Raw genomic sequence first — 12,433 nt, 5'->3', positions numbered from 1 at the left:
GACTTAGATGCCACTGCCACCAAGAGGACAAATCTGGATATTGCAGCATGACTGTCACACAAGACTGAAGAAGATGCAAATAAGTGGATACTGTATTTCCTAAGAGCTAGGTCTGTAAACTAGTAACCTTATGTTGCATTCATAGTGGCACGCAATTGTTTTTACAAAAAAAGTTTCCCATTTCTTTTCCCCCATCTTTCTTTCAGAAAGACTCAGCCTCTGTGGATGCTCTCTTTATACCCAATCATGTTACTAACCTGTTGCCTCATTCATTGTGAGATTTTCCACCAGCTGTTTTCTTGTAGCATTTTCCACTGTCGAATGTTTTTTTAATGTGTTGCTGCTATCGAATTCAAATGTTGATATCATTTTCCAAAAACAATTACATAACATCAGCACATTTTGTTTCTATTTACATTTTACATTTAACTTTTTTGGATCTGGGTTGTACTACTTTTTTCACTAGCCTGTGAAAATAGTTAGAATATAAATAATGTCTGGACAGAGCTGCATCAAATTGAATAACTTTTGAGATAATAACCTCTGATGATGATGATGTCAGCCTGTGTTACAAACTAGGGCCATCAGGTTTTAGACACATGGGTCAAAGACACTGTAAGTTTCATTATGGGAAATGGAGGATCCAGCATTCTTCTCATGATGGAACTGTCTATCACGAGTCCCCCAACTCTATGGAAGTGCAGTAAGTGCCTCATGCAATACACGTAACATCACATTTCTTTCAGAGGCTGTCACTACAGTAGACACTGCAACTGCGGCCCTTGTAATTTTCTGTTTAAATCAAATCAAATCAAATCAATTTTATTTGTATAGCCCAAAGTCACAAAGTACATTTGCCTCAGAGGGCTTTACAATCTGTACAGGGAGTGACACCCTCTGTCCTTAGACCCTCGGTTCGAGTGAGGAAAAACTTGCCCACAAAAACCTTTAACAGGGAAAAAATGTGGAAGAAACCTCAGGAAGAGCCACAGAGGAGGGATCCCTCTCCCAGGACGGACAGACTTTTATCATTTTCTTTTTAATAAATACAGTTTTCTCTTCTTCTGATCCTTAGTCAGCACTTTTCTTTTTAAATTATTGTTAGATTAGATAGTACCTGATTTAACTTTTTAAAATTTTAGAGAGTTTTAGACAAGAAATCTCAAGTCATTTAAATTATAAAATGAATGAAAGCAAACACTAAACTTTGCTTTTTTTTGTCCCCGTCTTATATACAGTATATTTTTCTCACACTGTGTTGCCCCCTTGTGGGGATCAGGTTGGGAACAAGCACATCCTTTCCCTCTGATTTCCACTTGAAATGTTGTTCACGCTTACTGTACCTTGAAGCTGAGGTCATCTCCAGCCAGTAAAGGGTCGCACTACTGATACCCCCACCCCACATTTCCATCAACCCCAAACCCCAGCCAGCATGCTTGTATCGCCCTGAAACCACTGTGCGAGGGAAAAAGAAAGTGGGACGAGATAATGGAAACAACAGCATGTTCAGGAGCCATCACAGCCCAGTGGTGGTAAGCCAGTTTAGCCCAAAGCTACAAGCCAGCTTACCTGTAATCCCCAGCACTGTATGTACAACTGACCAGGTGAACAGATGCAATGTATAAAGATGGCAGAGTGGCATGACTTTTGAAAAAGCTTAGAAGCAAGACGATCAAGCCGGTGAGCAAGAGTGCAAGCCAACTGCTGATCTGTCATCAGCAGCACACTCATCAAGTCACATCATTCATCAAAATGTTTTTTCTGTTTTGACATTCAGATGCAAGGTGTGCATCTTCTCCCATCACACACACACACACACACATACACACACACACACACACACTCCCAGTAAAGCAGCGTCATCATGACATTGTATTCAGTGACAAAACTTTAGAAACACATAAGTTGCAACACAAGGCTAACTTGTCTCTTGTGGTTGTCAGTGATTGCATCATACTGGAGCACCATCAAGGATTGGTTCAGAAATCTTGAGGTCATTCAAGATCTACTTGAATACAAACAGCTTAGAGGAGGATTGTACAGCAGCTATCAGGGTGTGAGTGCTGATCATGAAGTCTATCTAGTATAATATGACACTAAAGATTTAGCATGTGTCAAATATGTGATGTGAAGTTACATTTTCATATAACTGGGCTGATTATTCCATTGAAGTGTGTGAATTATAGATGCAACTTCTGTATTCAAAGGCAATGATGACCTGAGCATGTTGAGTGGGCTTCTTCAATCCCAGACAGCACATAGCAGCAGACAACAAGCATCAGCTTCACACACAGAGGAGAGATGGAGGAACAAGGAGAGGCAGACGGCAGATGGACAGGATGAGAAAAGAATTTAAAAAACAGTGTATACAGCAGTTCAGTCCACTGAGAAAAACAGGATTGTCTGTTTTTTCTCTTTTACATCATTCTAAATGTAATGACAGACAGAGTAAATACACTTCTAAATTGGAGAAAATCCATTAATCAATCACAAAAATCAGTCTTACGTGATTGATCCTCTGTTTGCAACATTACTGATGTAAATAAATCATTTAAGCAGAAGTTCATTCTTGACATGGACATAGTTTGGTAAATAGACTGAAAAAGAGGGAGTCTGTCTGCTCTGTAACTACTGAGCTTTGCAGGTGAACAGATCTCCATAGCAACTAATAAAGGTCATATGATTGGTTGAAAGTGCCAGATAAAGCTAGCCATGGACCTTAAATTAGGATCGCTTTTACAGTTTTAGAAATTATTCATAGTTTTGTCTTGGTTGCTGTGGCATTAAGCTTTGTTTGAAAAGATCTGCCACTCAGTAAGCAGCACCTACTTAAGCATGCTGAATATCCAGTTATGGAAGAGCTTCCTGCTGTGTACACATAGGTCTTGTAAATGTAAACGTACTTTATGTCAACCACGAGAAACAAGCTCCTGTTGTCTTTAATGGAAAAGCTGGAAGCTCTCAGTCTACCGTGCAAAGTAATATCTGAACCCAATGAGGTTAAAACTAATACTGCTCTCTGCCAGTATGAGCTGCAGGGGGTGGTAGAGCTGCACTTCAGTGGACAATACAATGCTGCTTAGTGTTAAGATGAACAGATAAAGAGACAGAAATGGAGGATAGGGGTGTGGAAAGGCAACAGGCAACAGGCAAGCACACTGTGCTTCTCATTCCCCATTACCTAGACCTGTAGCGTCAGTAAAGTTCTCTGCCAACAAAAAGAGAGGGAGGGGAGACAGGAGAGAGAGGAGAGGTGTAATAAACACAGAGGGACAACAACGACGATAGCGGATGAAAGGTCAGTTCAACAGATATTCTTCACTTATGATGTCTAACCATGCAATCTGTCCAGCATGGCAAGAGACCAGCAGAGCTGTTCTAAATCTGAGTAAACCAACCCTTAAACAACCTGTCGGGTGTACTTTTATTCAAGACAGTTAGATAATAAATAAATATTAAAATATCAGCACACTGCTACACCTTGTATTCATGCAAAATTAATATCACGAGTGCCTGGAAAGTCACTGGTGGATTCCAATCTTCTGATCTTCTGTGATGTTGGTGTGCTGATAATGTCATCCATCAGTGAAATGCGTGTTATTTCTGATACCCTGATAAAGAGGCCTGTGTTTGCTAAAGGGCCACAACCTCTCTAACTTTCTATTTCTATGTCTCTCTTTTCACTGTCTCTCACTCACACAGGTTCCAGTGATTCACAAAACCAGACTCTCGCAGTCAAACCAACCTAGGTCCCATGCAGCTAAAGAGGCTAAAATGGTGTAATTACACAGTAAAAGACACAATGCAGCAGAGTGAAGGTTCAGTGTCTTATGGGGTGCTCTATAGGGAAACAGAATGATGGACACACTGTGTGTGTATGGAAACATTCCAGTAACTCTTGTATTTTCTATTTTAGAAAAGTCTCTGCAAGTTGATTAGAAAAATGTGGACAGTCTTATTCTGTATTTACTGTGGTCTATGGTCTCTCTGTACTTTCCAGCTTCCTTCCTCTTTATACTGAAGATGTAAACTTTTAACAACAGCTCAAAAATATGTTCCATTTATACAAAACATCAAGAAATATTGATGTAGCTCTTTGACAAAGAGGAAGGCAGCATACACACTTTGGATACATTCACTACTTGTTAATAGCATCAATTGCCTGATTGCCTCAAAACATCACTCTGGTGAACTGGTTGCATTGTTTGGTTTTAGCATTGGCCTGTTTTGGCATTTCAGATAAACTTAACTCTCAACTAGAATCACATTTTTATGGAAGCACTGAATGTGAGATTTTTTTGGCAAAAAAAAATGGTTGAATGTAGAAATGCTCACCTTCATTGGCGAAGTGTGGAGACTCCTCAGCAAAGACCTCCCCTGCTCCCACCTGGGTGAGTGCTGACAAGTAGAACTTGTAGCGGGTAGATCTGTCCGGCAGGCGTAAGGTGAACTCTGTCACATTAGGAAGTAAAGTCTCCAACTGGGGACGACCCATCCTGGATCCATTGACTACAGACACACACATTCACAGAAGAATGACATAAAGGACAGAAACATTCTCTAATCATCTTGAGCTGAGTCTCCTTTTTATTCCTCATTTATTTCTTTTTGCTGGAGTTGTGTACATATGAAAAGTATTTACAACAAACCTTATTATCATGGGCATTTGAGTACATTTATCTTCACTGTCACCTCCAAATAAGTGGTTGAGATAACAGGGTTAAAGTGGTTTGTAGTTTAGCAAATCACCACCAACTAAAAATTGCTTTCTGTCCGAAAGTTTGAAAGCTTGTATAAAGTGTATATGTGAATTTTGGCAAATCAGAGCAGCTCACCTATTTGGTACTTTAACTGGTATCCAATCAGAATACCGTTGGGCTCAAGAGGTTTGTCCCATTCCAGATAGATTGTGTCAAAACTTCTACGGTTTATCCTGAAGAACCTTGGAGCATCTGGCACTACAAAGACACACACCAACAAGTATGTAGACAGAACAAACAAGAAAGAGGTCCAGAACAGAGGAAAAAAGTAGCTTAATTTGCTGTCATCATGGCTGAAAGCTGGGGCATTATAATGTGTTAGCTTCAAACACATCACTAGTGCCATAAACATCCATTCCAATAGTGCCAAAGTAAAGTATGAAAATGCAGTCAGTGTTTTTTCTTACAAGAGTCACAGCCTGTGTATGTATGTATGTATGTTTGCATGACAGGGCCTAAGCCTGTTTTACTATTATGTATATTATGTTATTTATCTCATTCCACTCCACAAAGATGGGCAAATATCGGAATCAAAAAATTCATTTAGAAATCTACGTGTGCTGTCATAGATACTTACTGCAGTCTTTATAAAAAGTGTGTTTGTCAGAATCCCATATGCTACATTTGGCTCAGTACACTGAAAAGAGATGTTGGCCTCTCCTGTTGTTGTTGTAGGGGTGTATCCTCACCTCCCTCCTTTGTGGTGAACTCCACTGTGTTGCTGGGTGGACTCTCAAAACGATTGTTGGCCACAACCATGAATATCTTGTATTTAGAGTAGGGCACCAGGTCGCTGAGGAAGGCAGATGGCTCATCCACAGTGCTGTAGAAACCTTTAGTCTTCTTTTCCTTACTGACCACCAGACCAGGAACCAGACTGGATTCACGCCAGTAGTACAGCTGGAAGATAGAAGGGAAAGGTTAATGGGTAAGATGTGTAGAGGAAGGTATGGAGGAGATTAAACAAAGTAAATTGTTGGAAACTATCCTCAAACTAACTTTGCAGTTGGTTCTCTTAACAAAAATACAGCCACTCACTCTGTACTCCTTGAACTCTCCATGGACAGAGTTCAGGTCAACAGGTTTCCAGTGTATGTTCGCCTTGGTGCTGTCAACCTTTGACACTCGCAGGTCAGTGGGAGAATCCGTGGGCTCTGAACACATGAAAAAGAACACATTATGTGTAAATAGTTGGAAAGGTCCTGTTCTGTTTGTGCAGGAATAATACAAATCTTAAAGTCAATGTCTTAAAGTAGGACAAAGTGAAATAACACTGTGAGGATCTGAGTTTTCATCATTTCAAAAAGCATCAAACATACTGTATCATCTATTTTGATGAATATATATTTAGCCATAGTCCAAAAGTTAATATAAGTATTGGCTTTCACAAACCGATATCCTGTGTATCTACTTACTGTCCTCTCCAGAGTATCCAGTGACCACATTGGACTCAGGTCCTGGTCCAAACTCATTCCAGGCCTGGATTTTGATCTCATAAGGCACATAGGTTTCTGTGTTGTGGACAACATATTTGGACCCCACGATGGTCACATTATTCCACTCCTCCAAATCCTTCCGTCGCCACGACACATTGTAGTGCAAGTTTGGGCCATTTCTCTCCAGATCAAGCAGAGGCTGGAAAAGAGACACACGTCATTTGGTCGATTCATTTGAATGTCTTACATGTCAGAAATCTTTTTAAAGGTTTTTTTTTTCTTACCCAACTGTATAATTTCTGTTACTGCTATTGAATCATTCATTTTTGCAATTCACATTGCAGTTAGTAGAATGTACTTATGCTAATAATAAGTATTGGGCCCTTCCAATCAGTGGAGATAAATACATTTTTTGGGTTTTTTGGACATTTATTGTCTTCCAATACTCATTCCCCCAGGATTCATGGGACAGAAGCCACAGAACACATGTAGATGCTCAAACTCCTGCAACCCACTCTGCACCTGACTCTGCAAAGGTAAAGAGACAAGTCCCTCGAGGTAGAGCGGGTCGTCCACTAATCAGATGATTGGTGGTTTGTTAAACAGTTTCCCAGAATTTCCTTTTGGCCACTCAGAACTGGCAACTGCTGAAGAAGCTACAACTTATCTGGTTTACCATGCTGCTGCTTCAAGAATCCCCTGGGCCAACCAAGCCCAAAAGCCTTCCTTTTTCAGTTTGATCAGTTTGAGTTCTTAGATTGCCCTCATGACAGACCCCAACGACATTCTGACCACAGCTCCTAGCAGCCGCCTCTACAATGGAAGCTTTGAACATGACTTCAAACATGGGATGCATGAGAAAGGTGGAAGTTCCTCACAGACAGGGGTCTACCATGGTCTTGTGAGTATCCCCACAACTGTGAGGCACGAAACGTATATATTCTATTTTACTGCATGCATTTTTTTAGTTGAGGTCATAACTGTGAATGACATGAATGTGTGACTCTTTATTATGTCAAATTAATGGAATTTTAGAATGTTTTCTCATGCTCACTCCTACTATTTTCAGATTATTTTATTTTATTTGTAGGTGTACATTTTACTTATACTGTAAGGTGTAATGTGTTGCCTTGTACATGTCTTACCTCCCAAGTAATCTCCATATTGTCCTTCTTAGACCCCCATCCTCGAAGACCTTTGGGAATGGCATCTGGGGCTTGTTTTAACAGAAAATAGGCACTTACATTAAACAACATGACGCTTCATGTCCACAAGTACAGATTTATGATGTGAGGCCTATTGGCTTGGAGCTTCTAGAATACCGTATGTTTTCCTCCTTATTCTGAAAGTCCGGCACAGTTTTATTCCAAAATTAAACATCCACAGATCAGATATATTCATACAAACTGATTAACAACATATCGTTTTTAAATAAAGTCTTTGTTAAGGTAGTTTGGAGCTTGATGAGCAAACTTGATGAACAGAATTTGATTTTTCATGATAAGTAGGTTGAAGCTAAATAATAGAAAAGATGGAAAAATATTAGGTTCAATCCAAACACATTAGTATGTGTTTGAACACATGTGTGATTTCAGTTCAGTGTGTATGGAGCTCCTCACCAGCTCCGCTGGTCTTGTATCGCAGTGAGGGGAGGCTGGGCTGACTCTGCCCCACTGAGTTGATGGCAATAACCCTGAACTGGTAGTTGACAAAGGGGGCAAGCTGCAGGACAACTGAGTTAAGGTCTCCAGGGTAAGTGGACAGGTCCTGCCACCTGCCCGGCTCATAGCGGTTCTCCTCGAACTGGACCAGGAACTCTGCAAAGACACACAGCCGGGTTGAGAACAGGTGGACCACTTTTTATTGAAGCTGTGGAAATGTGTGAGGGGTTCAAACCTGCAGTTGTGTTTTCATGTATTCTGGTATGATGTCATTTCATCCCCTCATCTCCTCTTAACTTTGTTTAATGACCCTAACGCATTAATTTTACAAACCTTCCTCTAAATACAGATTCTAATAATCATTTTATGATGAATATGCCCCCAAATTACACTTCTCTGACAGACTAGAATTGTGCCCTTATTACTGAAGAAATTGGGTATGTTTTAATGAGTATTTCTATTTCAATATCCCTACATTATCATTTCTTTTCTGAGCTTGGTGACCTGAGACAAACTCACACAATCTTCCTTCAGGATACACTCAACTGCTATGTTAGGAGACTAAGAGATGAATGAAAGCTGAACCTGTTCCACACAAATATAGCTCAAAGTATTCCTGTAACACAAGATGCATCTTTGAGAAAGGCAACAAAAGAATGCAATTTAATCCTTCCAAGATGTTCAGGAAAGATGAGAGAGGATATACTGACGTGTGATTGGGCTTCTATGGTCATTGCCTGGGATCCAGGTGAGGCGAATACTGCGGGCAGCTGGATCAGAGAGATCCAGGTCTATGGGAGGGTCTGGACGGTCTGCAGAGAAACAGGACATAATCTTATCTGAGACATGGAAGACTTACAATCTACTCTACAAACAGACAAATACAAAAATAGGCATGCTGTGAAACACATCACTCATACTGTACAATGCCATTTATTCTATTCTCATAATCAGACCCTCAAGCTTATATATTTATCAATCTTATACTCTCCTCCCAAGCCACTGTTGATGTTTTGAAACACAGTTTGAGTTACAAATCAAGCTTGACTTGGAAAATAATTGGTAAATATATCAACAGAATAAAATATAAATAAAATATTTTTCTATCATCAAACAACGTGGAACCTTTTATTCTAACAAACTGAGACAAATTTTCAGACTTAATATGAGAATAAATGACTGGACAGGATGGGCTGTGGTGCATGCATATAAAAATCCATACTGTAATAAAAAAAAAAGTATCTCCTCTCAAACAGACATTGAGGACATGTGGTAGATTATAAATCATAACAATATAAATTATACGCATGTTTTAATATATCTAAATATAATGATATATCAGAGGGACAGAGAACAAAAATAAAAACAATAAAAAGAAAAAATCAACATGAAAGAAAACCAGGTCAGGAAGGAAAAGAAAAAGAAAGATTTCCACCCGAGCCGTGTGTTACCTGGAGGCAAGGCACTAGAGACTGAGGGGTTGAGGGAGGCTTCCTCTGTGGGACGGGGTCAAGGACCAGGAAGTGGGTATAAAGGTTAGAGTTTGCAGGTTAGTCTACCAGCCAATCAACAGCGAGGGAGCACAATGTTTAACATGTCATTTAGTACACATTGTATTATTGTAAGTCAGCTTCACTAAGTCTTTGAGACAATCATGTGATCATCAGGTTTACATTTGAGACTTTTGCACTGACGATTACATTTGAGCAATATTGACTCTGTCAATAACGCAAACGTCTCAAATGTGACACACACAGGATGCTCAAACTGAGTCTAGAGTACAGCTCAACTACAGTACAGCACTTCTACACAGCACTACAGTACTGATCCTGATACACTGCATGCAAACTGGTGAATCAATGAGAGTGAGTAGAGTAAAAGCTAGGTAAGTAATTTAGTAAACTGCAGCGACAATAAAACATGCACAATTTCCCCGTGAAGGCATAAAGCTGGAAAATAGTACAGTGTCAAGAAAACTGAAGACATTTAGAGTAAAAATAGAGAGAAGATCTAAATGAGAACATACAAAGCACCAACAACAAAAATAAAAGCATCTTGACAAAAGACATTTGAGTCCATTTTGAACCTTCCTATGTTTCTTACTTCACTACATTTAACTGGCAGCTAATTTACAGAGAGTAAATAAAACATGAGCTGATACTGTGTAATAGATTATTTGTAGTTAAAACAAGATACTGTGACATATTTGGGTTCAGATATTTTTTCTTCCAGTTGCTCTGTATGTGAGTGTACCTAACACAGTGAGGCGAGCTGAGGCTGAGTCCTGGTCTATCTCAGACTGAGCAGTGCAGGCGTATGTTCCCTCATCGCCTTCATTCACATTAGAGATGGTCAGTGAATCCTCGTCTTTCTTCAGCCTGGGAAACAAATGGAGACAAGGTTAGGCTGTTATACAGCAATGTTTCAGCTTGACTTTGTGTCTTTTGGAGCTGCACACTCAGGTCTACAGTAAAATCCTATAACCTTGACAGTAGATTAATATATTTGACCTGTATTTACTATGCAATATATGTATTCCCCACCATGTATACAACAACATCTTTTTATTCTGTGCCGTTAAGCAACCTTCCTTTACTATAAATATATTAATTTCTCAAAAATTTAATGAAAAGCAAAGCTTACATTCTTAATGTCGTGGCATTAATTACCACTATGTGAGAATTATTTAAAGACAAGACAGATTTGTCAGTGTAGTGAATAAATAACACAATAAAAAAGAGGAAGTCCCAGCTGGTGAGGTGTTTCTCTGGAAAAAGCCTTTTTGGATGGGGGCACTGTGACATGCAGAATTAGTGTATGAGAGATGAGTGTAGGTGCTGTTACCTCCATCCTATATACAGAGGCTTGTCATCCTTCGTCCAGGCCACTGTGATGGGCAGGCTAGGATCAGAAACCACCTTACAGTCGAAGCGAGCTGCGGAGCCCCTTATAGCTGACTGGTGCTCCGGAGCTCTAACTATACGAGTCGGTTCTGAGTTGGAGTGAAGTCAAAGAGGAACACACACACACGCACACACACATATTATATGAACGTGCATATTTCAATGCATCCAGGACAATCAGTAAAAGGTGAAACTGTCCATAGAGTAACACACTCCTTCACTCACACCAGTACACTTTAGTATGTAAGGCTAATTCAATCTATCACCACAACTCCTAAAATCTTTCTTTATCTATTAAAGCAAGCTTAACCCTAAGAGTCCTGTACCTCCAACCATCCAACCCAACCTCTTCTGTACAACTTTTGTGCAGGAAAAGAACATCCCACTTTGTGCACTAGAAAAGGCAAGCTTAATCTTCCAAAATATATTTAGCTTAGCAAATATGAACATTGTATGAACATATTTTGAAGGGGACAGCTATGATAACACATTAAGACAATATGTTTCAGTTCATCCAGTTTCAGTCTAAATACAAATGTAACTCTTAGTCAACAGAAGATGAGAGAATTAAATCAAAGGCAAGACAGATTTGAAGAGAATCCATTATCGCAGACTGTTTGGCACAAGAAAAGGAAATCATTTCATATTTCATTCACGATTCGACCTGCAGGGGGAAACCACGTACAAAGTCATACACCCTGTTGGAGATGATTGTTGTAGGTTGCATGTGATGCAAGGGATGACTGCTAAAGTTTTCAGGTTTTAGTGAGTTTGGATGCTAAGTAATGCCTCATGTGAGTCTGCAAGTGCTTTGATGCAATGTCTGACCTTTGACCTCCAGGCGGACCTGGTTCTCAGCTGTACCCAGGATGCTGTTGGCCACACAGGTGTAGGTGCCCTCGTCCTCTGCTCGAGCCCGTTTGATCTCCAGGGTCCCGTTGATGTAAACACGGTACTGACCACCATCCAGCCCACTGCCCTGTCCGTTCTTAAACCTACACACATGGAAAACATATTTTAGGGTTAGTAAATTTATCATTACAGTAAAGGGTATGGATACACTCTCTTGCTCACAGACACACAGATAAGGATTTTTAGAGGATGATGTCAGAAGCAGTATTTTTGGACTAAATTAAATAAAAAGCCACCATCGTAGCTCTGGCAGAGGAGAACCAAAGAATGGACAGTCCAGGAAGGTGCGGTTGTTCTCGATGACTTTAATCAGCTGGTTTTTGGGGCCCAGCATCCTCGGAGGCATATCTACGAAGAAATAAAATGCATGTGTGGATGAGAGTCAGAGCAAACAATGTCAGCTTTTGTTGATGGAAAAAATCAGAGGTCAGAGGTCACGATGCAACACAGCGCACATATTCATATTTTAACAAGGCTACACAAACTGGTGTAGAGTGATCCAGCCAGTATTAGTCACCGGTCTGTTTACATTTTCAAATCAACCTCCCACGTCTGTGTCTCACCAAGGACGCTGACGAAGGCATTGGCCAGCAGGTAGCCATGCTGGTTGGAGGCATTGCACTGGTAGACAGCACTGCTGCCCATCTGCACGGAGCGAAAGATGATGGTGTCACCCAGCACCTGTCTGCTCAGGTTTGGGGGAGAACCTGTGGTCAAGCAGAGGGAAGAGAATAGGGAAAGGTGACAAAAATAATATTTAA

At 40.2% G+C, this 12,433-nt stretch overlaps 1 protein-coding gene across 1 annotated transcript in view; it reads right to left on the bottom strand.

Annotated features, from left to right (window-relative positions):
* nfasca (neurofascin homolog (chicken) a) overlaps window positions 1-12,433 on the bottom strand; it is a 76,906-nt gene that overhangs the window by 22,121 nt on the left and 42,352 nt on the right. Inside the window, exons 12-24 of the mRNA XM_027272978.1 lie at window positions 12,236-12,379; window positions 11,909-12,020; window positions 11,589-11,755; window positions 10,702-10,849; window positions 10,111-10,235; window positions 8,568-8,669; window positions 7,816-8,013; window positions 7,342-7,412; window positions 6,176-6,395; window positions 5,799-5,914; window positions 5,450-5,660; window positions 4,836-4,958; window positions 4,336-4,509 (exon numbers count right to left, since the gene is read on the bottom strand). Coding sequence (XP_027128779.1) covers window positions 4,336-4,509; window positions 4,836-4,958; window positions 5,450-5,660; window positions 5,799-5,914; window positions 6,176-6,395; window positions 7,342-7,412; window positions 7,816-8,013; window positions 8,568-8,669; window positions 10,111-10,235; window positions 10,702-10,849; window positions 11,589-11,755; window positions 11,909-12,020; window positions 12,236-12,379 — 1,911 coding nt within the window. The remainder of the gene's footprint in view (window positions 1-4,335; window positions 4,510-4,835; window positions 4,959-5,449; window positions 5,661-5,798; window positions 5,915-6,175; window positions 6,396-7,341; window positions 7,413-7,815; window positions 8,014-8,567; window positions 8,670-10,110; window positions 10,236-10,701; window positions 10,850-11,588; window positions 11,756-11,908; window positions 12,021-12,235; window positions 12,380-12,433) is intronic.

This window comes from Larimichthys crocea, chromosome XXI, assembly GCF_000972845.2.
Source record: "Larimichthys crocea isolate SSNF chromosome XXI, L_crocea_2.0, whole genome shotgun sequence".
Taxonomy (NCBI): domain Eukaryota; kingdom Metazoa; phylum Chordata; class Actinopteri; family Sciaenidae; genus Larimichthys; species Larimichthys crocea.
This window is presented reverse-complemented; position numbering and strand designations above follow the sequence as displayed.